This window comes from Pleurodeles waltl, chromosome 1_2 (assembly GCF_031143425.1).
Source record: "Pleurodeles waltl isolate 20211129_DDA chromosome 1_2, aPleWal1.hap1.20221129, whole genome shotgun sequence".
NCBI lineage: Eukaryota > Metazoa > Chordata > Amphibia > Caudata > Salamandridae > Pleurodeles > Pleurodeles waltl.
Genome location: NC_090437.1, coordinates 478,738,807 through 478,764,977, shown reverse-complemented (window position 1 = coordinate 478,764,977; position 26,171 = coordinate 478,738,807). Strand labels below are relative to the sequence as shown.

Below are 26,171 nucleotides of genomic sequence, written 5' to 3'. Positions count from 1 at the left end.
GGTCGCAGCAGCAAGATGCGTGACAAGCTGCGTGGCAAGCTGGGTCGATCCGTCCCACACAGTGATGGTGAAGACGATGCATGGGCTACCTAGGGCCTGCCCTATGCATGACTGAAAGATAACAAAAGGGGAGTTTAAGGCTTGGAAAGGGGTTTTATATGCCAAGTTGAAGTGGCAGTAAACTGCACACGCAGGTCGTGCAATGGCAGGCCGTAGATAGGTTTGCCAAGCTACTTTTGTGGGTGGCACAATCAGTGCTGCAGGCCCACTAGTAGCATCTAACTTACAGGCCCTTGGGTATATGATACACCACCTTACAAGGGACTTAGGAGTAAATTAAATATGGCAAATGGGTATGAGCCAATATTATCATATTTAGGGGAGCGAGCACAAGTCCTTTAGCACTGGTCAGCAGTGGTAAAGTGCACCGTCTTAAAACCAGCAAAAAAGAGGTCAGTAAATTGAAGGGAGGCAGGCAAAAAGTTGGGGGAAGAGCACCCTCAGGCGAGGCCTTTTAGGAATGTTTTAAGGTGTCACGTTATGCAGCATGTGAACTATATTCCAGTAATGCTTATTTTCTATTTCAGATGTCACGGTTAATTACAAACATGGGCTTCCGGTGATAAATGTCCCGCTTCCGTCGCGGAAAGAGCTCTGCCAGTTTACTGTGAAGCCGATGGTTATGACTGTGGGCCACTTCCTTCAGGATATACAGAGAGAGGACAAGGGCATTGACACTGCATCCATCTTTTCAACAGGTATCAGTGTAACTTATTCATTCATTAATAAGCTCCAAATTGCAGTTCCCTTCTGAATCTAATAATCTTCAGTGATGCAAACTGTTGCTTTTCTGCACTGTCAACGATGTCTTTAAAGTGGGGGAGTTCGGGCTTGATAATAATTTAAATATAATTTGTTACTAGATTCCATATGTTGGATTTTTGACTGTAGATTGGTGAGTCTCATCCTCATGGTTCAGTATGTGGGTAGAGTTTCTACCATATCCTACAAAACTCAACTCATCCGTGTTTATTTGTGGCCCAAGAAACGGAAATACTGCCAATGACATCTTCTCCCAGTCCTCTTTCCTAGTGCGCGCTCCCCACCCCTCAGATGGTTATGCCGTTGGTTGGCATTTTTGATCAGCCTTACCTTGCTCTGGCATCCACCATCAGTATTGATCTGCCAATAAAGCCGCAATTCACAGATCCTCTCGAGGAAACTAAAATTTTATTAGGGCGTTTGACCCTTGGTAAAGTTAATACTACTACGTATAATGCACTTTTTTGAGTTATTTATGAATTTGGAGTTTTGTTTGCTGTGTGTGTCTCTCTCTCTCTCTCTCTCTCTCTATATATATATATATATATATATATATATATATATATATATATATATAACTTCAGAATGCTCGAGATAAGATCTCAGTTCAGCCCAAAGGGGTGGTGCGAGAACCGGTACGAGCAAGCCGGTAATAAATTAAGCAAAAAGAAAATATATAATACTCGCACACTCGGGTTTCAGGAACAAAAAAAGATCAGTTTAATCCACACACAACGCGATGTGTGTGGATTAAACTGATCTTTTTTTGTTCCTGAAACCCGAGTGTGCGAGTATTATATATTTTCTTTTTTATATATATTTCTTTTTTATTTATTATTATTATTATTATTATTATATATATATATATATATATATATATATATATATATATATAGCAAATCTGTGCGGCTTGTAGCAAGACAGTTTATGCAATATCGTATTCTATTTTATTGTTTTACTTTTCATTACTTAATGTATTTGTTATAGCACAAAGCTAGGCTCAAGGAGCAAGAGGTAACTTTATAGAGAACATTTTTACTGTAGCAGAAGAGTCTCAAACAGCCCACATTTCTTTGGCCTTCTTGGTACTAGGAAGTCTCTCAAGGCTTTGCAATTTACTCTTTATCCCTCGGTACCGGATGCTCCGTTACTGCAAGGTCCAATTTTCTGGATGACAAGGAAGTGGGCAAAGGTTTCCTAAATTCTCCAGATTTCAAATTACCCCAAGGATCCCTGGAAATACCTCACAAGGGTAATAGTACCAATTCGGAGTCTGCTTTAAGGGGTCCAGACCTGCTGTTCCTGTCTGTACGTTACAGTGAGCTCAAAGGTGGGGCTCACGGGCAGGCTTTTGCCGTAGTGACTGCTTTTGTGGCTTTTTCTGAAGAAGAGCCCATAGGAGAAGGGCGAGCTGGGGCAGAGGCTGACTTTTTTTTTTTTTTTTTTTTTAAAGCTGCGTAAATGATTTGACTCCTAGCGGATAAACTTAAGCTATTGTGTCGCCTTTTTGGCACATGGCTCACGCTCTGGGCGTATCCCTACCTCTCTGTGGTTTCCCTACCTCTCTGTGGTTCCCCTAGACGAACGCCCTGCGACAATTATCGTTGAGCAGCCTCTGGTCACAGAAAAGATGTTTGGGCCCCTGTCAGTTTTCTGAACGTGAAAGACATTTTGTTTTCTGCAGAACAGTGCCGTTTATTGCATCACAAAGCAAAAAAGTAAAGCAAACGAGGAAACTCCAAGGCTGTACAGGGGCCTGGGTTACATAATTGTTAAAAAAAGAAATGGTCTCTACAACTGAGCATATGTAGAATACTAAATCAAAGAACGTGTTTATTTTTATCATCATAAGGTCATACACTCATCAGATTTTAGTGAAAGAAAACTTTTCTGTGGTCACACATGCAACACACTGTGATAAAAACACATTCCAGTAGGAAACACTTAGGCGTCGGTTCACAATGGGCCTCCTCAGTGCTTTAAATTAGTGCAGGTACTCTGTAATAGAGTACCTGCTTGTTTCTGAGAAGTGCCGGTACTCTTCAATTAAAAGTATTACGTTTTTCCTGAGATATGCCAGTACTCTCCCTCTCAAAATAAAAAAGTGCCGGTACTCAGTACCGGAGAGTACCGGCCCATTTAAAGCACTGGTGCCTCCTCACTCAAGGTGGAGGCCCCACAGACGTGGCGTGGGGGTCTGCTCTGGTGACGAGGAACCCACATTCGTGGCAGGACCTCCGAAATGGGTAAATACAGTACAGAGGTTCCACCACGAGTGCAGAACCCCCATCATGACTGAGGAGCCTTCACCACGAGTGCGTAGGCCCTTTGTGAATCGAGCCCTTAGTGATTATCCATTAGGCCATAACAAAGAAATACAACCAGTTCATATACAGGCTCAAAGGTGTATCGACGATGTTTTGTTCCCTTTACAAATTTGGTATTATCATCAGGACTGGGCAGTATCGAAAGGAAGCCTGAGAGTAACAGTAGAGCAAAGATGCATCCAAAGTTGTTCAAGTAGTGACATCAAAATATTGTAAAAAATAGGGCCACCAATGCTCAGTGAGGGATGTCCGAAGCAATGCTATAGGTCTTGCTGCCAGGAATGTATCATCATTAAGTAAGGAATGATGTTCCAGTTTCCAAATTCATAGATGAGGGACAAGGGCATTCTTCAATGGAGCATTTATTTCTACTTGGTGGGGTTGGTGGACACCTGGGAGTTAGCTCAAACCACCAAAGTAAAAGCCTGGAAGACAACTACTGAATAGGATAAAGAAGGAATTCAGATCAAACGGCCCCAAGAATCACGTATTGCAGGAAGCCGGAAGAACGGTGCTGTGCCAGCCAGGAACAATACCCTCACCCATCATCCAGCATTCTCCCAGGCTCTGAAAAAAGGTAGCATCCAGACCTCCTCCCCATATCCTCTGACAATGTAGGTATGGTTTTAGCCAATTATGTCTCAGAACATCTGCATTGCTCTTTAGCTGACTGGTGTTTTCAGTGATTGTGACCAAGACTCTAGCATCACACATGAGGTGTAACTGGGCTGAAATCAGTCTGTGGTTGCTTGTGTTCTTTTTATGCAGGACCTCTCCTATTTAGGCAGGACCAAAGTTGATTTGCATGTAGTAGTGACTCCTTGAAGTGGCAAAATAGGCAAAAATGTTGGACTTTAAGCATCCCGACTCACTGCCAGTGGCTAAAAGTTTGCAAACGTTCCAGCCATAAACTTTTAGTTTTCTTCAATGTACAAGTAGGCTTGTCTGTCTGTGTAACTTTCACTGTACTCCCCGTGAATTCACACAATCATTGATACCCTGGACCTTGCAAGTATGAGGTTATCCTAGTAATTGTCTGTTGGCAAACATCTCCTTTGGGCACAATCTTAGTCATTGTTGAATGAAGTACCTGCATTACTTTCCTCCTCTTCCACCGACTTCCTTAGTCACCCCAGATTATTGAAATACAACCGTGCCCTTTCCCTAATCCTTAAATACATGGCTTTTTCAGACATTTTCTGGTACTCTGATATACTCCATCTTTCAGACAATGAATGGGTGCCTGTGACTTGTATCCATTAACTAGCATGGCATATCACTCTTTCTTTCTATCCTGAATTGAGAGTGTAGAAGTCTTCTTGGCATCTAGAAAGGAGCCCGGCATCATTATTATTATTATATAAATATAAGTGACAGCAATTTCACTACTGAGCCCTGGAGAAAAAAGGTGAATCTTTTTACATGTACGAGCGCAATATGTAAATCCTTTTTTTAAGGATGTCTCAGGAACACAAGAAGTATACAAGTGATGTATAGAGCTCTCTTCTGTGAGACCGTGTCCAATGACTCTGTTTATGCTGATTATATTTTTATTACGTTTTAATAATAGTAGCCATGTTTTATATGTTAAAAATCAGTTACTAAATATTTCTTTACAAACAATAGGTTTACATACTTGGGCAAGAGTTCTGTATAGTTCACTAACATTTAACGTAGACTTGTATCGACATTAACATATACAACATCTCTCTATTTTAGCCAGCCATGTTTATGACAACAGGCCTAATGAGTTGCCCCCGAGGCCATCCATGGTGATGGACGTCTGTATATGTTGTCTTCTGAAACTTCATCTTCTCTAACTGTACTTCAACTTTGCTTTAAGTTGGGACCTTTCAGACTTTGTCTTCTTTTTACTTTTGTTTAGCCTGGCGAAAGAGTGGCTTTTTAGTAGCCATCAAATTATTTAGGAGAGCGGAGGATTTCCTCGTTGTTTTTCTCCTGTTATTTATTCCAGTTACCCTGCCAGTTTTCATAGTAACGAGAATTTAGCTTCTAGCATTTAGTTTCCTGGTTCTGGTCTTCCAGTGCTGAAAATCTTTATAACTTCAGTGCCAGACAATAATCTGACTGCACACACTTCTTTCCAGCGGGATTATTCCAACGTTTTTGCTGGATACTTTGCAGAGAATACAGTCAAGTGTACCCGAAAATATCTATTACAAATTAATAGTTTCCTTCGTTACAGGCTTCAAAGATGAATTGTAACTCACTTTGCAAGTTTTAAAGCAAGTTTGGCGGTGTTGCACCAGGAGCATTTGTGGAGCAGCCTTTTCTTTTGATTCTTCCATGCTTTGTCTTGGATGCGTGTAAACTCAGTTTCACTCGGATATGTTCAGTGTCATGAATGCCTCTGGTGTAACTGACAATAGTCCTGTATGTGTGTGTCTTTTTTCTTGTTCAAGGACTATTTCTATGTTTTGGGACTAAGATAATGATGGGTGTTGGGTTAAGATTATGCAACAGTTATGGTGACTTCAGTGTTCCAATACTTGGCTTTGCTTTTCCTAAACTCACCCTACAATTTCTCCCATCGTTTGCCTTATCATTTGAACCCATTTGTCCAATGAGGGGACCTGATGTGGGCACAGAGCTAGCCTACAGTTTTAGGCATGTTAGCATCAGATCTAGTTTTAGTCCTGCCATAAACTATGATCAGTTGCATGCGTTGGTAACAGGTCGAGTCTATGTAGAGAGCTACAGGAGTTCCCGTAAAGGTTTATAGAATTATATAAGGGTAACAATGGTTAACAGGGGTGTCTTTCCCTAAGGGATTCTGAGTGGCATGAAAGTTCGAGTTGTCCAAAATGCCACTCAGATGTGAAACATCCCTTTGGTTCACAGTTACCCTTGGACAATGTTAACGTTATGCATGGCTCTCCTACATTCCCTTGCCATGCTCAGATGAGCAGTGCAGTGTTCGAGGAGTCCTGGGGAGCTGTGCACAACCTGGTGTTCTGCCATCAAGCCCACCACACTTGGCATTACATGCCCCTCCACTGAAATATAAAACATATCCCATTGTGTCTTTCAGCCATCCCAACTACCACCCTAAACATTACCCAGCCTTTCCTCAACCAAATATATACAAAAGAACAAATGCTTGGTGTTTTGACGCTCTAGCCACATACCCTCTGTAATACTCTCCTCTAACCCTTGCCCCCAAATATCTCCCTTCTCTGCAAAATAACATTCCACTTAACCTTCCCCAAATACAAAACATCGAATCGGGTCAATCAATCAGGTATTTATAAAGCACGGCTTATCACCCGGATGTTCTCAAGGCATCACTATCCAGCATCTTGCTACCCACCCACCCATCCACACACACACACTCATTCGGGAGCGACCAGTGCAAAGTGAGATGGTGGTAAATGGCAATGAAGTGCCACCCTTATTTACCAACGTTTGGGTGTGAACAAAAAACATGTATTTGCATCATTTCTTTAAAAACTCACAGTGAATTCTAAAGGAAGATTCACTGAAAGTATGCCAATCATTTTAAGTGATGTTACAAGCGAGGAATAATCCACCCACACTACACCTTGCATAACAAAAAGGGAATACATCTATGTCCCAATGTACGATTCTCATGGTCATGTACTTTTCATAGGGATGTAAATCCAGAAAGGCCCTGCAGAAGGCAGACCGAGGAATCTGTGATGTACAGAGAGTGCATTGTGACAAGACTGTTGATGGTAAAGTTCAAAGAGGCTACTACAGACTGAAAAACGGGAAGGACATGCGACATATGGATTTATGGATAGGTTAGAATTCCTGGGCCCTTACTACCTTGGTTGTACAGAACCCATTCCCTTGTGTTCTCTCGGTACCACCTAATAGCAGTTCACTCTATTTGGTCTTTCACAAAGGTCGGCAGTGATGTGGTGGTAGGCCCAACTTCTGTTGATCACTGGGGAGATGTGCACGGAAGGCCCATGCAAATGATGTCTCTACGAACTCTCTGCCCTAATGGAACAGTTTTTTCTAGCCTCAACTTGATTACTGTATGCATGGCCACTGACGTGGGAGTTGGGGGTTCTCAAGGTGGTATTTTGACCCCAACAGTCGAATGCCTCACCAGCTGATGGACATGTGAACTGCTGGTTCAACCTTCACTTCCTTTGTCCAGGTAGTGGAAAATTTATTTTTCACCCTTGCTTTAATATCCGGCATATTCATTTACTGCTCGTGATAAATGCACAGTAGTGAGGGTGAGCTTATTATATATGTGATGCTGGATATTGCAGACAAATCTCGTAGACTGAATAATGAACTCTTTCCCTCTCATAGTGCCTACTAATTATTTCTCTATGCCTAATCTTGTCTTGACTTAATTAGAAAACCTACTTGCTGTGTGTTATGCTGGAGTACTATAAGTGAGATAGAACCGAACTATTGTCCCTTTTAAGTTGGCTTTTTTATTCTATTTGTAAAGCCAGAAAATGCTGGCAGTAAGTTAGTGATAGTATACATGCCTTGAAAGGTGAGTGGAGGCATTAAACCTCAGTTATGAACTGTCCATGGTGCCTCTAGTTGTCCTAGTGACAGATACTGACACCCAGACAAAAGAATGCTAAACGGATAGCTAAGTAACCATTTTTTATTTATACCAAGATCATGTTGCTTTGATTTGTGGATCTGCGGAATTTCTTACAGGATTTGAAAGGTATTTGCGTTTTGATCTTTTAGAGGGCTTGTTGCAGAGCCACTAAGAATGTATCCCGTCTTTAACCGAGGGTGGGAGGACAGTGCAGACACCACATAAAAATGAAAATAATTTTTTAAGGTTACAGAATATCGAAAGATTGTACTAGTAGACACGTCATTATGCAGCAGTAGGTTAGTCAAGCACTATTGTCCAAGATATAGTATGTAATGGGATTGCACCTTAGAACCAATTCTTGATGGTGTAGTCCAGAGATTGGAAACTTCTAGAAGAAATCCGTTATGCGTGGATACTATCATTAAAGCACTGCGAAGGGACTTATACTTTTGTGGTCAGCTAACACGTGCTTTGTTGCTGGAGAAACTTTTTCAAGGGTGAAAGAATATATTTGTAATGAATCTGAACCAAACGTAACACAATTATTTTCTATAGCACAATAATAAAGGAGATTTTGTTAAATACGTAATAAAGGAGAAGAGCTTGAAGAAAGCGTGATGCGGGTTGGGTGTGAGTGATGCCAATAAACCTCAATTATAAACTATTAATTTTGCCTCTAGTTCTCTGAATGACAGATGCTGACACTCCAACAACAGGATGCCAGATGGATAGCTAAGCTACAACCGATTGACCATGAGCTTAATGAAAATTGGGAACTACATAGTTTTCTTTTACAGAAATAGCTACTTTCTGTTAGTCTAATTAGTTTTAGTCTTAGACTTCACAATACATATAAAGGCCCTGTAGGAGGCTGGCCTGGTTTGTAGTGGGTACCTTGGGTACTTGCACCTTATACCAGGTCCAGTTATCCCTATTAGTGAAATGTAGTAGTGTTCTAGCAGCTTAGGCTGATAGAGGTAGCTATAGCAGAGCAGCTTAGGCTGAACTAGGAGACATGCAAAGTTCATGCAATACCACTTATAGTTACACAGTACTTATACACAAGTAAAGACAATACTTAGTGTTACCAAAAATAAAAGGTATTTATTTGGGTGACAGAGTACCAAAAATATCTTAGAGACAATACTCCTTCTGGAAGTTAGTATTATACACAATATATACACTAGACACCAAAATTAGACAAGTAAATAGTCATAGAACAATACAAACAATAGGAATTGCTATAGATTGCAATGGGAGAAAATAGGTCTAGGGGCAACACAACCATATACTAAGGACGTGGAATGCGAATCACAAATTCCCCCCTAGACAAGTGTAGTGTGTGCAGAGTTGCTGGGAGAGTAAGAATACAGTAAAGGTAAGTAAATTACCCCACCCCAGAGCCCAGAAAAGCAGGAGTAAAGTACTGCAAGTTACCTTAGGACACACTACAGCTCGTGATTGGGATTATGCAGTAACCAACCAAGTCTGCAAACGACAACTGCTGGATTCCTGGACTTGAAGACCTGCAAAAGAAGGGGACCAACTCCAGAAGTCAAAAGAAGTTCCAGGAAGGACAGGAGCCCCTGCCAACCCAGAAGAGGGTGCAAAAGAAGAGTCCACGGTTAGTCGAAGACTGCCGAAATGCCCCAAGGAAGATGCCAGCTGGTTCCTGCATGATGCAAAAGATGTCCCACGACGTGAAGATCGTTACAGACGTGTTTCATATGGGAAGTCGCCAACAAGCCTTGTCTACGACAAAAGTGCGTTTTGCGTCAAAATGGCGCTGGATGGACCTAGGAGGGACCTGGGGGCCTCAACCTGTGTGAGGAGGAAGAGGGGGCTCTCAGCACTTTAGAGAGCCCTCAGGATGCCAGCCAGCACCCCTGGGAGTCCCAGGACACGGGAACAAAGGAGGTGCAAAACACGGTTGATGCAGCATAACAAAGGAAGGTCCTACGTTGCCAGAGAACAACTCAGCGAGTTTTGCGTCGCAGGATGGAGTGCTGGGGACCTGGGCCAGGCTATGCACGAAGGAATTTTACAAATAGTGCACAGAGTCCTCAGGAGCTGAAGAAGATGCAGTACACAGGGGTACTGTCGCTCTCCGGGAAGGGAAGGTCTTACCTCCTCCAAATTGCGTCAGCATGACCTCAGGACAGTCTATGTCGATGATGTCCACCCTCTGTGTCCTTAGGAGCACGCTTGTCGCTGTAAGAGGAGTCCAAGGGTACCAGTCGTCATCTTGGAAGGTGCCTGCTGGAGCAGGGGAGTGACTCCGTCAACCCACGGGAGATTTCTTCGGTCCTTCTGGTGCAGGATGAAGACAGGGAGTCCTCAGAGCTTGCACACCGTGGAAGCTGTTGCAGTTGCTGACTGGGAGCTGAGATTGCAGTTAAAGCGGTTCCTTGAGCAGGCTGCGGTTGATCCGAGGTCAGAGGATGATGAAGTTATTGCAGAGGATTCCTGAAGGAAACTTGCAAGCAGAATCTGAAGAGAACCCACAGGAGAGACCCTAAATAGCCCTGAGAGGGGGATTGGCTACTTTATCAGGTATGGACCTATCAGGAGGGGTCTCTGACGTCAGCTGCTGGCACTGGCCGCTCAGAGCCCTCCAGAGTGCCCCCACACCTTGCAAAGCACGATGGCTGAAGTCGAGGACACACTGGAGGAGCTCTGGGAACCACCCCTAGGGTGGTGATGGACATGGGAGTGGTCACTCCCATTTCCTTTGTCCAGGTTCGCGCCAGAGCAGGAGACAAGGGGTCCCTGAACCGGCGTAGACTAACTTAGGGAAGGAGGGCACCATCTGTGCCCTTCAAAGCATTTCCAGAGACTGGGGGAGGCTACCCCTCCTCAGCCTGTAACACCTATTTCCAAAGGGAGAGGGTGTAACACCCTGCTCTCAGAGGAAATGCATTATTCTGCCTCCTAGGACTGGGCTGCCCAGACCCCAGGTGGGCAGAACCCTGTCTGTGAGGTGGCAGCAGCTGTAGCTGCAATGCAAGCCTCAGAGAGCTGGTTTGGCAGTACTGGGGGTCCATGGTGGAGCCCCCAGGATGCATGGAATTGGCTACCCAATACCAGATTTGGAATGAGAGGACAATTCCATGATTTTAGACATGTTACATGGCCATATTCAGAGTTACCATTGTGAAGCTATATATAGGTATTGACCTATATATAGTGCACGTGTGTAATGGTGTCCCTACACTCACAAAGTCCGGGGAAATGGCCCTGAACTATGTGGGGGCACCTTTGCTAGTGCAAGGGTGCCCGCACACTTAGTAACTTTGCACCTAAGCTTCAGCAAGTGAAGGTTAGACATATAGGTGACTTATAAGTTACTTAAGTGCAGTGAAAATGGCAGTAAAATAACGTGTGCATTATTTTACGCTGGCTGCAATGGCAGGCCTGTGCAAGGGTTTGTCTGAGCTCCCTATGGGTGGCAAAAGAAATGCTGCAGCCCATATGGATCTCCTGGAACCCCAATGCCCTGGGTAACTAGGTACCATATACTAGGGACTTGTAAGGGGAGTCCGGTGTGCCAATTGAAATTGTTAAATGAATTCACTAGCGTACAATGATAAACTTAAAGGCAGAGAGAGCATAAGCACTGAGGTTCTGATTAGCAGTGCCTCAGTGACACAGTTAAGCACTACACAGACACACACATTAGGCCACAAACTATGAGCAATGGGGTCCTGACCAGCAGGATTCCAGTGAGACAGGCAAAAACATACTGACATACAGGTAAAAATGGCAGTAACATGCCAAGGAAGATGGTACTTTCATACAGGCCCTCATTATGAGTGTCCCGGTAAATGGGCTGGATTTTCCCCACTTCTGGAGTTACCGATACCAAGGGTAATGGTAACTCCAAGGGTGAGGGAAATCTGGCTCATTACGCGTTGGACCATGAGAGTCTGCTAAGAAATTAACAATTTCTAGTAATTCTATGCCCATTTCCCCTAGTAATTAATAATTGTGAGCCTGACTTCTCACCAAGAGATTTCAGATGCTTTTATCAGCTGAAATCTGTTGGTGAAAGTTAAGAGATCTGAGGGGTTTCTGCAGATCTCATAATTTCAGTGGGGCCGGTAACCTCTAGAAGTAAAGTGCCACTCGTAATGAGGAACTTATCGTACAATAAGCATATTATCAACTATAGCCTCCACCATTACAATCATGCTAAGTCTTGACAATTGTGTATCGTGCCTGTGTGTACAAAGATAAAGACGTATGAACTTGAAATATCTTGCCTCAAATGTACCTTTTCTTCTCAGTTTCTGATAATTGATTATGGAATTCAATTATAGATCTTTATATGTCAAGTAGTATGTACTGCTTCATTAGTCCCAAATGCTATATTTATAAATGTATTTTCTTTATACGTTACGTACATAATACATGCTCCTCCGATCATCATGGATTCTTTAGCTGAGGTATTATATGTTTCCCCCTTTCCTTTTTAGGTCGAGCCTGCTACACAGTGCAAGCTGTCTTATTGCAAACCATGTATTGTGGGCTTACCAAAAAATCACAGTGGACCTGAAACCCATCATTGGATGGATTTAGTGCCACTCTCATTTGTCAGCTTCTTATTTGGTGGCTTCCCTTGTTAAGGCTTGTCTATCTTGTTGTAAAAAATACTCTGAGAACCCATAAATTGCACATCAAGATGTGCAGAGTAAAGGGGTGGAGTCTCAAGATGCAGAGCTTGAAAAGCAGAGTCTGACAGTCAACTTATACGTTTATTTATTTAAAAAATGTCTGCTGCAAAGAAATTGGCAACAAGAATAAATGTGAAAGCAATCTGTTCCAGTTTACTCAAGTTGTCACAAAGAAGCTGCATTTTACAATATCTTACAGGGTTAAGACAGCTGCTGCAAAGATCTGTGTGTGCTCAGCAATGTTAAGGAAGTTATAACAGTGGTAAGATACCTCTGCTGGTTAATGGAGTTCTGAGAGAGTGCTGTGCTTTGTCCAGACAATATTTTGGCTCATTAAGTAGCATAGATGGTTAATGCGCCTGCTGCAAAGCACATCATGTAACATGCAGACCTCAGTGTTGTATTTTATGCAGATAGGTAAGTGGGTTACTGCTTTTCACAACAAGATCATTTAGTTACTACTAGTTCATAAGTTCATAGATTGCAATCCCTCTAATATAGCACAGTGCCTGTTTACCAGCATCAGGGAGCTGCATGCGAACTGTAAGTCATGGGCTTAGATCCTTACTGTGTATTTTTTCAGTCTATTATTCTAAGATTGCAATGTAGGTCTTCTTTGAAAATTAATAAAGTGTTAGCACAGATAACCCCAAAACTGTGTTACATTTTATATCCTGACTGCGTTTCTTTCTGACCGTTCACTCTTAACGCATGGTGTATCCAAGTATGGGCGATATGCGATTCCTACACCTAACAATCCTCATTGTCTTAAGTAACAATTCCTGTACATTGATTTACACAATTGTACGGTTTATTGTCTTGTGTGTGATGTAAAGTGCTTTGACACCATTCACTGGGATAATTCACAGTATAAAAGAGCTAAAGAAAAAGAAATTAGTAGGTGCAATTTAAATGATTATTAGTGTAATTACTAATACACACAGATAAATCTTGCATTCTTACAGTGCATGCACACTTCTTACACAGGAGAAAAGGTTTGAACAAAGTCAAAAACCTGCCTGCAAGTCTCTGAAATGTCTGTGAAGTGATAAGCTATATGCCTTTGTTTTCTTCCATCGCATTGGCATCTAGATGTAAGGCTCCAGATGGCTCCCAGCCAAGATGATACTTGAACAAAAGAAGGGCTGATGTCTCTTTAATGCAGGTCTTTGTTTGTGCCCACACAGAAGTGAAAGTAAGAAAGCCCCCTCGCTGCCTGCATGTTGCTGTACTGCACGGACAATGTGTGTGTACTGCCACATTGTGTCTAGTGTTGGAAAATGACACCAGAACTAATTCAGCATATTTCCATGGGTCAGCTGGATCCCAGATCCAGCCCAGAAATAGCTGCCAGAACTGGAATTGGTGCGATTCCCCTACTTAACAGCACTGTGTGTTGTATCTCCCATGTTGGTTGGCCTCTATCCTTTCACTGCTCACTTTTAGGGAATTCTCTATTCTGTTTGATAAAGCACTCCATGAGAGTCTGTGTATTTTCCAGCTCTGTCCCTCTCGGCCCCAGGTTTACTCCTTAGATGCCCACCCCGAGAACTGTTTCTCTCTCACATACTTCTTCATCACACCCTTGTGCTCTGTGTTCTCGTCTTACTGTGCTGCTCACATACTTCCCATGTTGCTGTCACTTTGGTGTGCTTCGTGCTCTCTCTTGTTCTACTCTCCCACCTCACATGCTCTGTGTTCCTCTCTACATGTGTGCTTCTCTCGCGCACCCTGTTAGTTACTTTCCTGTGCTTCTTGCTCTGTCATATGCCCCCCATGCTCTCTGTTCTTCTCTCCATGCTTCTTTCTCTTCCTAGTGCAATGCTTTTCCTTGTTTTTTTCTAACCCACTCCCCCATTCTATCCTTTGGCTTACATCAGAGGAACAGTTTTAAATGATCAAGAGCGCTGCAGTTTGCAATCAGCCCAGTTTGGGTCCGGTGAGTTACTTTTCTTCTAAAGACACATTTTAGTGATTTCACAGGAAATACAGGTGAGTGGGTCATCCCGGGAAAACAACACTGAAGGGGCTGGTACTGATGTGATCAGAAACGCTGCGCTGGCGCATGTAAGCAGGGGCGTCGGCTGACTGCGTCCTGTGTACGAGCAGCTCGGAGAGAGGAATGCACCTCGCCCCAACTCCCTTCGTTTTACTCTTGGCTGCCCGCGCTGAATGAAAAAGCAGAGGAACGCAAAACGTTGCCAGTAATGATTTATCTTGAAGTTTGTCTTCTGGGAGGGATGTTTACATATTTGTAAGCCCGGTTCACTCCAGCTTCAGCAGATTCGCGCACCTGATCGAGTGTGATTCAGAAAAATAAAGTAACGTTCTAGCTGGGTGTTCTTTTCGTCTCACTGAAAGAGTCCTAATGTTTCCTTTTCTCCGTGATGCTGATAAAAACTTGTTTTAAAAAAGCCTTATCCGCCTGGTTTTAGGCCAGCTTTATAACAGCGACTACAGGCCGCCTTTCTTATTTCGAGCAATGTCTACAAATACATTGAAAAGTTACTGTCGCGTTTTGATCCAAAGTTTAAGGGCCAGACGTACAAAGCTTTTTTCTGTGCGCCGTTTGCGCACAGAAGAAAGCAGTTTGGAATGTGCAAATGGTAATTTGCGATTTGGTAACCTATTTACCGAATCGCAAGATAGGCTTGCGACTCCCAGTTGGGGGGGGCGGGTGTGTCAAGGGCATCCCTTCCTAATTGCGAGTCGCAGTGGAATGTATGATTGTTTTGTGACCGTGAATGCGGTCGCAAAACAATCGAGGTTAACATCAGTTTCAAATTGGTGTTAACCCATTTGCAAATGTGAAGGGGTCCAATCCTTCTCCTTTGTGAATGGGTGCGCCAACATTTTTTAAGAGTATGCAGTGGTCCCATGGACAACTCTTAAAAAAAAAAAAAAAAAAGCTTAATTTTTTGCTTTTTAAATCTGTCCCATTTTCCTTTAGGGAAGTCAGCCTGTGTTTGGAAAAAAAAAGATTGCTCTATTTAAAAGCATTCACAGACATGGTGGTCTGCTGACCCCAGCAGGCCACCATCCCTGTGATATTTGTGATTCCAAGTGGGTTGCAAATTGCGACTTATCGCATTAATATTAATGCAGTAGGTCTATTTGCGACCCACCGGGAATCGCAAAAGAAACTCAATGGAGTTTCGTACATTTGGAATTGCGCTTTCCTAATTGCGATTCGCATGGAATCGCAATTAGGAAATCACAATTCCAAAGGTTTGTACATGTGACCCAAGATCTTTCCCTAACTTTGTGTCTTCGGAGCTCTACCTTACAAGTGCAGATACAGTAAACAGAAGCCAGGCTGTGTTACAGGCAGCCTCTGGTCCATAGCTGCTGTTGTGCATCTTATTGTAAGAATCTGTCAGAGCAACACATTCTAACAGGGTGAACAAGCACTGGCAAAGCCAATAGATTTCGTCTATGCAAAATCTGTGTGGTGCCTCTGGGGTAACTGTGGCTGGATGGGACCACACTATACTAAACAAATAAATAAATAAAGGCTGTTACCAGTTAGTGGTGATCCTTACAATATGTTCATGTAGAAATTGTCCCAGCCTTCAGAAAGTTCTGAGCAGACCACCTTGAGGAAAGTAGTCAGGAAAACAATGCGTATGTACGCTAGCAAAGCATTCCCCATCAGAGGAGCCATCAAGTGTTTGTGTAGGCAGATGCAGCCTATCTGGTCTCCCCCAAAAGACACATGCTAATTCTTGCCATAACAATAAAACTCGCTTGAATGTTTCTACAGCACCTACATGACGCTGAATTGCAGCTTCAATGTGCATTGTTCGTGCACGCTCCTGGCATGTGACTGACGATGCACAGAGTGTATTCTATGCCAAGCAGCAAGTTACAGAATATGCATAGTTACTGGCATTGCCCACCAGAGCTGATACAGATGAGGTCAGTGGATAAAACCATGGTCAAACCAAGGACAGCAACCCAAGTGCCTGAAAACACTAAGAGCAGAGATGCGCTGCCAGCTATCCAGGCACAGAGGAAGTTAATGGGAGAGGATGTGGCATTAAGGCTAAAGCTAACAACTTTGTATCTGGGCAGCCAGGTTCGAGTCTCTGTATCGGCTCATCGTCTTTGATTCTGTGCAGATGACTCAATCTCCTCATGCCTGTAACAAAAAATAAAAACTCCAAGCCAACTGATACCTTTGTGTCAAGTTGGCGCTTTATATCAAAACTCAAAAAATGAACAGAAAAAACGACATCAATTCATAGAAATGAATAAGCAAGCAATGTAAGCTTTCAGGTTAAAAAGGAGAATTTTGCCACTCACATGAGGCAAGCTCACTGGCGTACAAAACAGTAGCAACTTATGTTTTGTATGTGAGCAGGGAACGCTTATACACTGCACAGCCTTATGCTAGAAGACCACAGTAGTAGACAGGGACATGTGGGCATATCGTGTGAGGGCGCCTGTGTGTGGTGACGAGTATGATGCTAAGGAGATTAATCAAACAGGAGACGCTGATGCCTCAGAACAAGTTTTCACATATGAGTAAAAGACTTGTATTCAGGCTGAGATATTGCAACACTTATACAAATATTTGTCAGCCTGTGTGCATTAGCTAGGAGAGAAAAATCTTTTAAAGAGAGCATTCCCAGAACGCTGTCTGAGAAGAGATTAACTGTGACTTATATTGGTAGATACATCTCTGTACGTCACTGCATGTAGTAAGCGTGGTGAGAGCTTTCTTCACAAGTGTGCCCTCAAGTGAGAGGTGTTACGCAGCAGCAGCCCGAGAGACACAGGCAGATTTACGATATAAGTGTTGTGTGCTTGACTCAGGTAGAGTAATAAGTACAAGGAAGCAGGGTTCTAAGGCCCTGTTAAGATGTATTTCTTTAAAACATACAAATGACTTTGCAAGCGCAGCTCAAGCACTGTGCAGGTGAAACCTGAAAAACAAGAAGCTGCATTGTGGTAATGTGGGCGCAGCAGGCACTGAACCTGCAACTTTGCATCTACATTTTTCCTTGATACCCTGTATGTAACTGGTACTGAAAAGTAAAGAAACCCATGTACAAACTGTGTTGTGTTTAGTTGGCACCGAATTCTGTGACAGTAACACACTTGGATGAACTCTTGCCATCCTTCCTTCTTTCTGCAGCACTTTAGAGGTCACATTAACTTGCCCTGTTGGTCCTGGTCGCTGAAACTCTTTATTTCCAGGCTCAGTGTGACTCGTATCAGCCTAGAAGGAGTAAAGACTGGGTTGGCCTTGGCAGGATTCAAACTCTCTGATGAACATTTCTTGACACATGCACATTAAGCTACTGAAGTATCCTGATCATTTACTTTTTCTTTAGACTACCCCTTCTTGTTCATTTCCATCTTCTCGGTGTTCCTGTCCCTCCTATAAGTAGTGCCTACAGTGACCTTTCTATTTTATAATCATTCTTTCCTTTCCTAAAGCTTTGTCAGGTCTTCCTCCTGTTCTGTCCCCTGTCCTCTTTCCATAGCTACTTCTCTCTCATCTTCTCCGTATTTTCACCATCGTGTCCATGTGCTGAATCTTTTCTCCCTCCCATTACTTTATTTCATCGTCAAGGTTAGTTACCTCCTTTCACTCCACTACTCTCTGGGCTTAATTTACAAAGGTAAACTTACATGTTTGTCTAAATTGACAGCTTTTTTGGTATTCACAAACTACGAGTTTAATTTTACTAATCTGCTGAGGCTCCACACATAAAAATATATTTTCCTATATTTTTATATGTAGACTTCAATGCCCCGACTGCGGAGTCTCCAAAGTCATAAAAATACATATTAATAAAATTAATCTTGTACTTTCTTAAGATAAAAAATATTGTAATTGTAGCAAAAGTGTAAGTTTCCCTTATGGATGAGGCCCTCTGCCTCTTTCCTCCTTCTCCCTTTCACTCTCTCCCCTGCCTTTCTCTTCTTAGATTATAGGAATCTTCAGTGCACACCAGGGGCATGTGGAAAAAAGTGGGCCCATCCTAAATGTGTTTCCTTTCAGCAGTGATTGGTTTTATTTGAACGTGCTCCTGGTGTACTGCCCTTGAATATGAAAGTATCTTCTAGGCTGGCATAGGTGAGGAAACAGTGCCGTTTGCACCACGCCTGAATCAATCTATAATTTTACTCCCGTACAGTAATATTAAATGTCTGACATTCTGCCTTTTGCCCTTACCAATTATTGTCCATAATAATCATACACATCTCTTCTTATACTTGTTGTTCATTCTTTGAATTTATTGGCTCCTTTATAATACTGTATTGTAGAACACAAACATAATACAAAAATGTCATGTCTTATCATTATAGTAATGTTGGGATTTTGTAGTTAATACCAGACTCATTTTACAGTTAATGCATATTGTGAAGCCCAAGAGTAAATCTAATCGACTGTTTCTGTTAGATCTGCATTGGCACTCTTTTGTGGTTCATTGCTACAGGGTTGATGCTGGCTTCGTGTTTAAGAGTTACCTCTGCACATCCAGATAAACGGAATTGTGATGACATTGGTCCAAGCTAAAATCTTTGTCTCTTGAATTTAGTGCAGCTTATCACAAATTCAGTTGGATGAAAAGTTGAAAGGTTAGACAGCATTCATCACTCCTGAAGGAGCCTACCAGTTTTGCAGATTAACTTTCAGGTTATGTTTTGCATCTGGCGGCTTTCAACGTGTAATTATCTAGCTTTTAGCTGGCAAAGAGTGTCTGACAACATTTCAGGATGACATATTAATTTACAGCAGTTGAAGAATACATATCCATACAAAAAAAAGTACTACAAAGAATTCAAGACAGCGATCTGACTTTACAGAAAAAAGTGTACGCTTTTCAAAAGAACTGTTGAGTGCCTTGGACACCTCATTGATTAGCATGGTGTTCGACCAAAACCATCTTTGGTAGCTGCTATCATAAAATCACCGACTCCATCTAATAAAGAGGAACTATCATCATTTTTGGGCCTGTGGTAATTCCATTCCACGTTCATACAAAGCTAAGTAGAACCAGTTAGCAAATTGATAAAGAAACAAGGTGCAGAACTTGTGTGGAATGAGAAATGTGAGGAGAGTATGAAAAACACAAAAAAGGAACTTGAACTTCACCATCCGTACAATCATTTAGTGAAAGATTTAAAACCATTGCAACAACTATTGCAAGTCAGATTAGGTTAAGTGCAATGCTTAGCCAGAAAACAGAGAATAGTAAAAGACTCATCGCCTTTGCATCACGTAAATGAAAAGGTCCAGACACAAAATATTCAGTGATTGAACCAGAACTGTTGGCTAGTGTTTGGGCGGTCACTAAGTTCAAAAGTTTTCTTTAGGGCAAAGAGTTTACTGTTCGTACAGATCACAAACCACTTGTTAGCATTTTAGAGGGAGGAGGATTGGGAAATCCCTCACCAAGAATAGCAAAATTTAGAATATAAATTACAGAGTACAAAATTAGAAGACAAACAAACAGTAGGTGTTTACACTTAGGGACTTTCCCTCTATACTTTTGAGGGAATTGTTTATAGTAGTTGCCGCCCCAAGCATGTCTGTTATCTATTGTTTGGGAACACACCTACGTCAGGGGTCCAAGTAGATCTGTATAAATACATCACACTTTAGACAGATAATCAGAAGGATTCCGACCAGAGGGCATCGCCACCATCGCTGATATCGATGCTGCACGTCGTCTTGACGCTGACCCAGTCTTCGTGTCCCTGCGGAGTCTGAGATAGAGACCTCATTCCAAGGTAACAAGGGTTGGGGGCTCCTCTCATGGACATGGCATTGGCAGATTAGGTTTAACAAACCCAGCTCTCCTGTAGGTAGGAGGTTAGGCATATCATATTAGGGTATTAGGACATATTACACACCTTATGTCTTTTCATGCTATTGCAAGATGGTGGGGGTCTTTGTAATAATGACTCTTGTCTTTACAATTCTGTTTCTTGCACTGTTCATTATCCTAATCATTGCAGCCCATGCAACTTATTGCAGAATGCAGTTGTGTTAAATAAAAACTATTGAAACTTTACTGCATCTTCGCTATTGCCTGTGTTTGGATGAGACATGATGTATCTGTGAGAAAGTGGTAATCTCCGTTTAACCACAGTCCATGCGTAAAGGCTGCCACAAATCACCTTTTACTATTTGGGTTTTGGTGAGGTGCTGCTAGTGAGCCGGAAGGGTTGGGACGACAGTTGCGATTTGTTGTAGGATAAGCATAGTCGCCTACAAACATAAGTACTGTCATCCTTAAACCATCAGTCTTGCCTAGAGCAAAAGTCCAAACTACGACAGGAGCAAATCTTTGGCAGAGTGATTGTTTCCGCTGATTACCTGTTGTGAGCCTTTTATGATGAAAAGTCAGATTGCAATGATGATGCTGAGGATGATGATGATCTACTGGTTGCATCTTTGTTTGAGTGAGATGCCTCCAGTGGTATCATTACAAAAAACAAATGGATGGTGTGGCTTTTAGTAATGAAAATACATTAACGGAAATTAAGAAATACATTATCAAGGGATGGCCTGTGAAAAAATATGAAATGAAACTATCAGGCCATATTGAAAAAAAGAGATGACATCTCAAATTTGCATCTCAACCCACTACATCCAAGGTGATAGAATTTTTGAAGGAATTATTATGCAGAGAAGGGTTTCCACGATAATTAGTCACTGACAACGGCGTACAAGTCATGTCTCAAGAATTAGTTACTTTCCTGAAGATTAATGGCATAGAACTTGTACGGTTGTCTATGTACCTTCTGCAAAGCAGGGCCAGGTCGAGTGAGTCTATTGTTTAGCTAAGGAGACTATTCAAATTTTAATTAGGTCTTGCATTCAGATAGAAGCAGCCCTTACAACCAGATTGTGGTCACACCTCGCTACTGCCCATAACACCACAGTTACTTTGAGTTTCTCAAAGGTTAGCCAGCACGCAGTTGCAGCCATACTGGTCATTAGGGAAGTAATAGGAAAACGAGAACAAGGTGGAAAAGGATGTCAAAATGAGGCACTCGGTAAACAAGCGTCTTGGGCAGTAATTATGACACTAGAAATGCTGTCAAGAGCGTGTTTGTGTGTGCTGGTATTATTTTTCTTTTTTGTTTGAGCTTGTTGGTCTGTTTTCTAGGTGTCAGTGGCATTGTTTTTCGCTTGATTGAATGTCTCAATGTGAAGTTGGCTTTTGTTTGACCTTTGCACAAGTGCGGTTGGGCTTGTCCGCTACTAGCATGTATGTTGCAGGTTCCAGTTGGCCTTGTTTTGTTCTTTTTTTTTCTTAGGTTGCTGGGTCACTGATGGTGGCTTGATAAGTTAATTTATTTATTTTAAGCTTTTTAAATCTTTTAAACGTCTGAGTTCTTCCCCGCATTACCCCAAAAATATAATAGTACTCACATCTTCTCAGTTTCTTAAGTGTTGAAACTCTGTGATTTTTCCAGTCAATAATAAAATTATTTTTGTTTGCTTTGGAGTGTTTTGGAGAGCCATGGCTAAGTTCTGAATGTTGCCATTGTCAGATTCTATCAGTGCTACAAGTCTTTGTATTCCAATAGTTTATTCTGATGCAGTGTCCCACCCACAAGGTAATTGCCATTTCCTTCACCTAGCTTGTTCAGCTGCTCAAAGACCTGAACATAAGCATTCCAACCTGTGACACCAGTAATATTCTAATTAAAGGGTCTAGAAAATTACAAAGAGGAAAAGTGAAGAGAGAGCTTGTCAGACCTATAGGCGAGGCAGAAACGTTGTTGGGTGAAGGAGAGAGATCATGCATGGATTCCAGGGGGGAGGATAGGGTGCAAGGCAAGGATGGGAGAGAAATGAAAGGACATTTTAGAACCAGTATTGGTAGAGCCACTGGTCCGGCAATTGCTGCCAGAGCCAATTTGTCCAGCACTTGCTACCAGTCTTTTGGCCTTGTAAGTACTTGTTTTGTTTTGTCATGGTTTTCATGGATTTGTCATTGGTTTTTACAAAACTTTATTGTTGGGAAAGAGGCCTGGCCCTTGTCAATCTAAAAAAAAAAAAAAAATGTCTAAAAGCAAAAATATGCCCTGCCACTGAAAAGAACAGCTTGGTGTGTATATGCTTCTTGTGAAAGGGAAAAATGCTATCACTCAGGGTGAAGTTGGCCAATGGCTGAAATAGGATCACCCACTGCCCAATATGGGATGCTGCAGTGGGTGGAAAAAACATGAATGACATAACAGACCAATGGATAAGGAGGGCTGGCTGATGCCAGACCTATAAATGGAGGGAGGGAGTTGATAGATCATAGGTAACAAAGGAAAGGGAGGACAGGGGTATGGTGGAGTGAAGCTTGATGGTAGATTTAAGCAAGGGAAAGCAGATCACAGGTGGCGGATAAAGGTAGAGGCTACACCAGTGCTGCAAGTGGGCTGCACCCTTGGCAGAAGTGGGCCATGTAGGTGGACGAAGTGGACAGTGGCCTCTTAGAAAAACAAATTGAGCAACAGCACTTTTTAAAATAATAAATCAAGCACTGAGGGAAATTGTACAGTGGTTTATGAATTGGTCTCCCACCACCCCCCACATTCTCTTGAATTCCAAATTTCCACTTAATACTCCAACTGTGACAGCGTACAATAATTAGAACATTGCATGTGGTTATGTTTTCACTATTCAGAATAGGACTGCAAAGGGGACGTTTTATAACATTCCTGGAAAAGCAGGGGGCTACCTCTCATTGCCTGCTGTGGTGCCACAATAATTTAACAGAAATTTATAGGCAGCAGTGTTCCTCTAATTTTCACTCATGCCTTACATTGAAGACAGTTCTATCCTTTTTTTGGAAAGCTCCACATTACACGTCTTCTGTTTCTTAGTATTATAAATAGCAAGCATTGCAACTACCCAATTTATTGAGAAGACCCTTCAATGAACTGTACTTTGTGCTTAATTGGAAGAGTCCACTGCCACATCTCAACGAAGGAAGAAGGAAAAGGATCTAGTACTGTTATCTACATAACCCTGATAGCATCCTTATCCACCCAAAGAGCAAGTAGGGTTTTGTACAACCAGGTAGCTCCTTTTAGGGTAGGGGTATGGTAAAGAAGAGCACATACTCTACACTAGGTGTGGTCAGGTGGGAAGAGCCAAGAAGATGAAGGATGACAACACTTATCTTCTGCCAATTAAAAGCCAATAGCACTATACTCATCCTCTGCATTGCTTACAAGCACTCTGTATATTCACAACCCTGCTTCTACCACACACAACCACAGGCCGTCTCACCCTCTGTCTCACGACCAAATCACAAACCCTGTGTGGAGACGCACACCCCACCCTCCTACCCATGCTTGCAACAAGTGGGCAACAGAACTAAAAATTCACAAGCACAATGCCCAGAGCAAGGGCTTTAGTGAATTGTAGCTTCAATGCAGACGTCCAATTTATAATTCTTTCCTATCAGAGTTATGGACTCGAAAGCTATGATAAAACGTATTTGCAGGAAAGAAAAAATGAGCATTCAGTGAACCTTGAAGCATTTGAATGGTGATGTTTATCTGCCAGACTCGCTCTATACATAATGTAGACCTGCAGCTCATTTAACTTCCCCACAGCTGATCTGATATGTATGGCAAACCTTCCTAAAGTGAGGATAATCTAGGTGGTCATGTAAATTGGTTAAAGAGTGAATTGGAAATGAAATTTTACATTTCAGTGTTCACATGGGTACTTCTCTCCAGAGTTTTAATTATCTTCTTTTCTGTAGCTGCTTATGCATTTTTGTAGTATGTTCCTGTAGCAGCATACTGTTCCAGAGTTCATTTATGAAGTTGAAAGGTACGTTTTTTTCTTTCCAAGGCCTTCAATTTTATGGTTGCAGTCAGGTGGTTTTGACTGGGGCAGAAAATAGGCCCAGGAACCAAAATTAAAGTGGTCCCCAATAGTGAACCATATAGCTAACAATGTTGGCCATATTTGCAAATTTGAGCAGTTTTGACCTCGTGGAGACAGGCTGGCTGTATGAGTGTTTTGTAAGGTGTGGAAGACTGCATGCATTTGAGTTTTCTGCCAGCATTATTGGTTTTAATATTAGGAAACTCAATGGTAAAAACTGGCCCAGAATACCATATTAGAAGCCTACAAATTTTCAATAAATGCCCTCACATTGACCTGTCATGCGAAGACGTTGGGGACTTCCTGGTTACACTAGGGGCTAACCCACCCCTGGCTGCATTTCTGTAGCATCAAAAGATGATGGGAGGATGCTTACAATTTATCTTACCAGTGGCAATTGCTCGGGGTAGCATCCATTCTCAGTTTAGGCCCAGTCAAATGTAAATCATACTTGACCCTGCTCCTCATGGGAACAGTCATGCCCGAACTGCTAAGCCAGGACCTCACCGAAACCGAGACGCAAGCAGCCTAGGACTGGTTTTGTCCTGGTAAGAGCTCATCCGCCAGGGATAGTTTGGTTCCAGTGGCACAGTGAGCACATGATCCACGTCTTGATATACTGAGGGTTAAAACTGATTTGCATACAGCTGGGTCAAATCTGAGGTGGCTTGGTGGGCAAAAGAACAGTGGGTTAGGATGCTATTTGGAGTGATTGTTATTGGTCGGACTTATTGTAAGCATCCTCCCATCACCTTTTGAGTGTTTGATTTACCACCCTAAGTGGCCAAGGGTATGCCCAGACATGGGTCTCTTGCTCACTGTGCCACTTGGAACCAAGCTATACCCTAAAAATTGTCTTGGATTGCTTGCGTTCTGGTTCAGGGAGGACGTAGCTTGGCAGTTCTGTCTGCACTGTTTTTACTAGAGCAGATCCACTGCTGATTTGCATGTGGCTGGGTCTAATCTGAGGTGGCATAGTGGGCAAATTAATGTTGGGTTGGAATGCTATCCGGAGCGATTGCCAGTGGTTAAACCTATTGCAAGCATTGCTCCCATCACTTGTGTGTTTGATGCAGTTCAGTATCAACAGTACAAGAGCATAGACTGACACATTTGGGCTTATTCTGAGCTCCCTGCAAAAACGAGGGGTATCCTAGTACATCCACAGTATGTGATGGCATGAGGCTCTGTATGTTCCAGGTCCGGTAATACTACTCTGTTCCAGTTTGCGTTAATCGATTTGGTGATAACACATTCAATCCACTTGTTTTCATTCATTGTGAGTAAACGCAGAATGTGGCATGTTTGCGGTCAAATAAGGCAGTAGGTTTTACCTTGCCAGTATCTTTCATCGAAACAGCACTTGTTGCAGTAATTTCATCAAAATCTGTAATTTGGCATTGGGACTAACCTCTATTTACGCCTGATTTAGGATTAAAGTGAGGATGGGACTGAGTTCCCTAGAAGCAGAAATTGCCATCTGTAATCTTCACTCAGCACATTCTCCGACTTATTTTCTGTTTCCTCACATTTGCGCCTAAAGGAAGAATTTCCTTTGTTTTATTTTTTTGAACCGTTAGTTTTTCATGCATAATCCCGAATTCATGGAGGTGATTTCGGACTATAAAGTCTGCCACACTGTTAAATCTTTGTGCATGCACAAGTGCTATTTGTTAAGCGTTTCACCGGTTTTGAAACGGGGAAATGCGTCGGCCCCAGGTGCCCAATCGATCACAATGCAGTTATCAAAATAAACAACTCTATAAGTGGAACCAGTGTGCTCACATTGAGAAACTGCAAAAATTACAAATTGTTTGTGTAAGGTTGCACAAATCTTTGTTTTTCTCTTCCATATAGGTTTGTAAGAATATCTGTACTGTGTGTGTAGTTTGGTTGGAGGTTAACACTAAAGCTGT

The 26,171-nt window shown here is 42.3% G+C and overlaps 1 protein-coding gene across 1 annotated transcript in view; it reads left to right on the top strand.

Moving 5' to 3' along the window:
• The window catches only part of MCUB (mitochondrial calcium uniporter dominant negative subunit beta), a 408,993-nt gene that overhangs the window by 241,226 nt on the left and 141,596 nt on the right, over positions 1–26,171 (top strand). Inside the window, exon 3 of the mRNA XM_069241124.1 lies at positions 588–758. Coding sequence (XP_069097225.1) covers positions 588–758 — 171 coding nt within the window. The remainder of the gene's footprint in view (positions 1–587; positions 759–26,171) is intronic.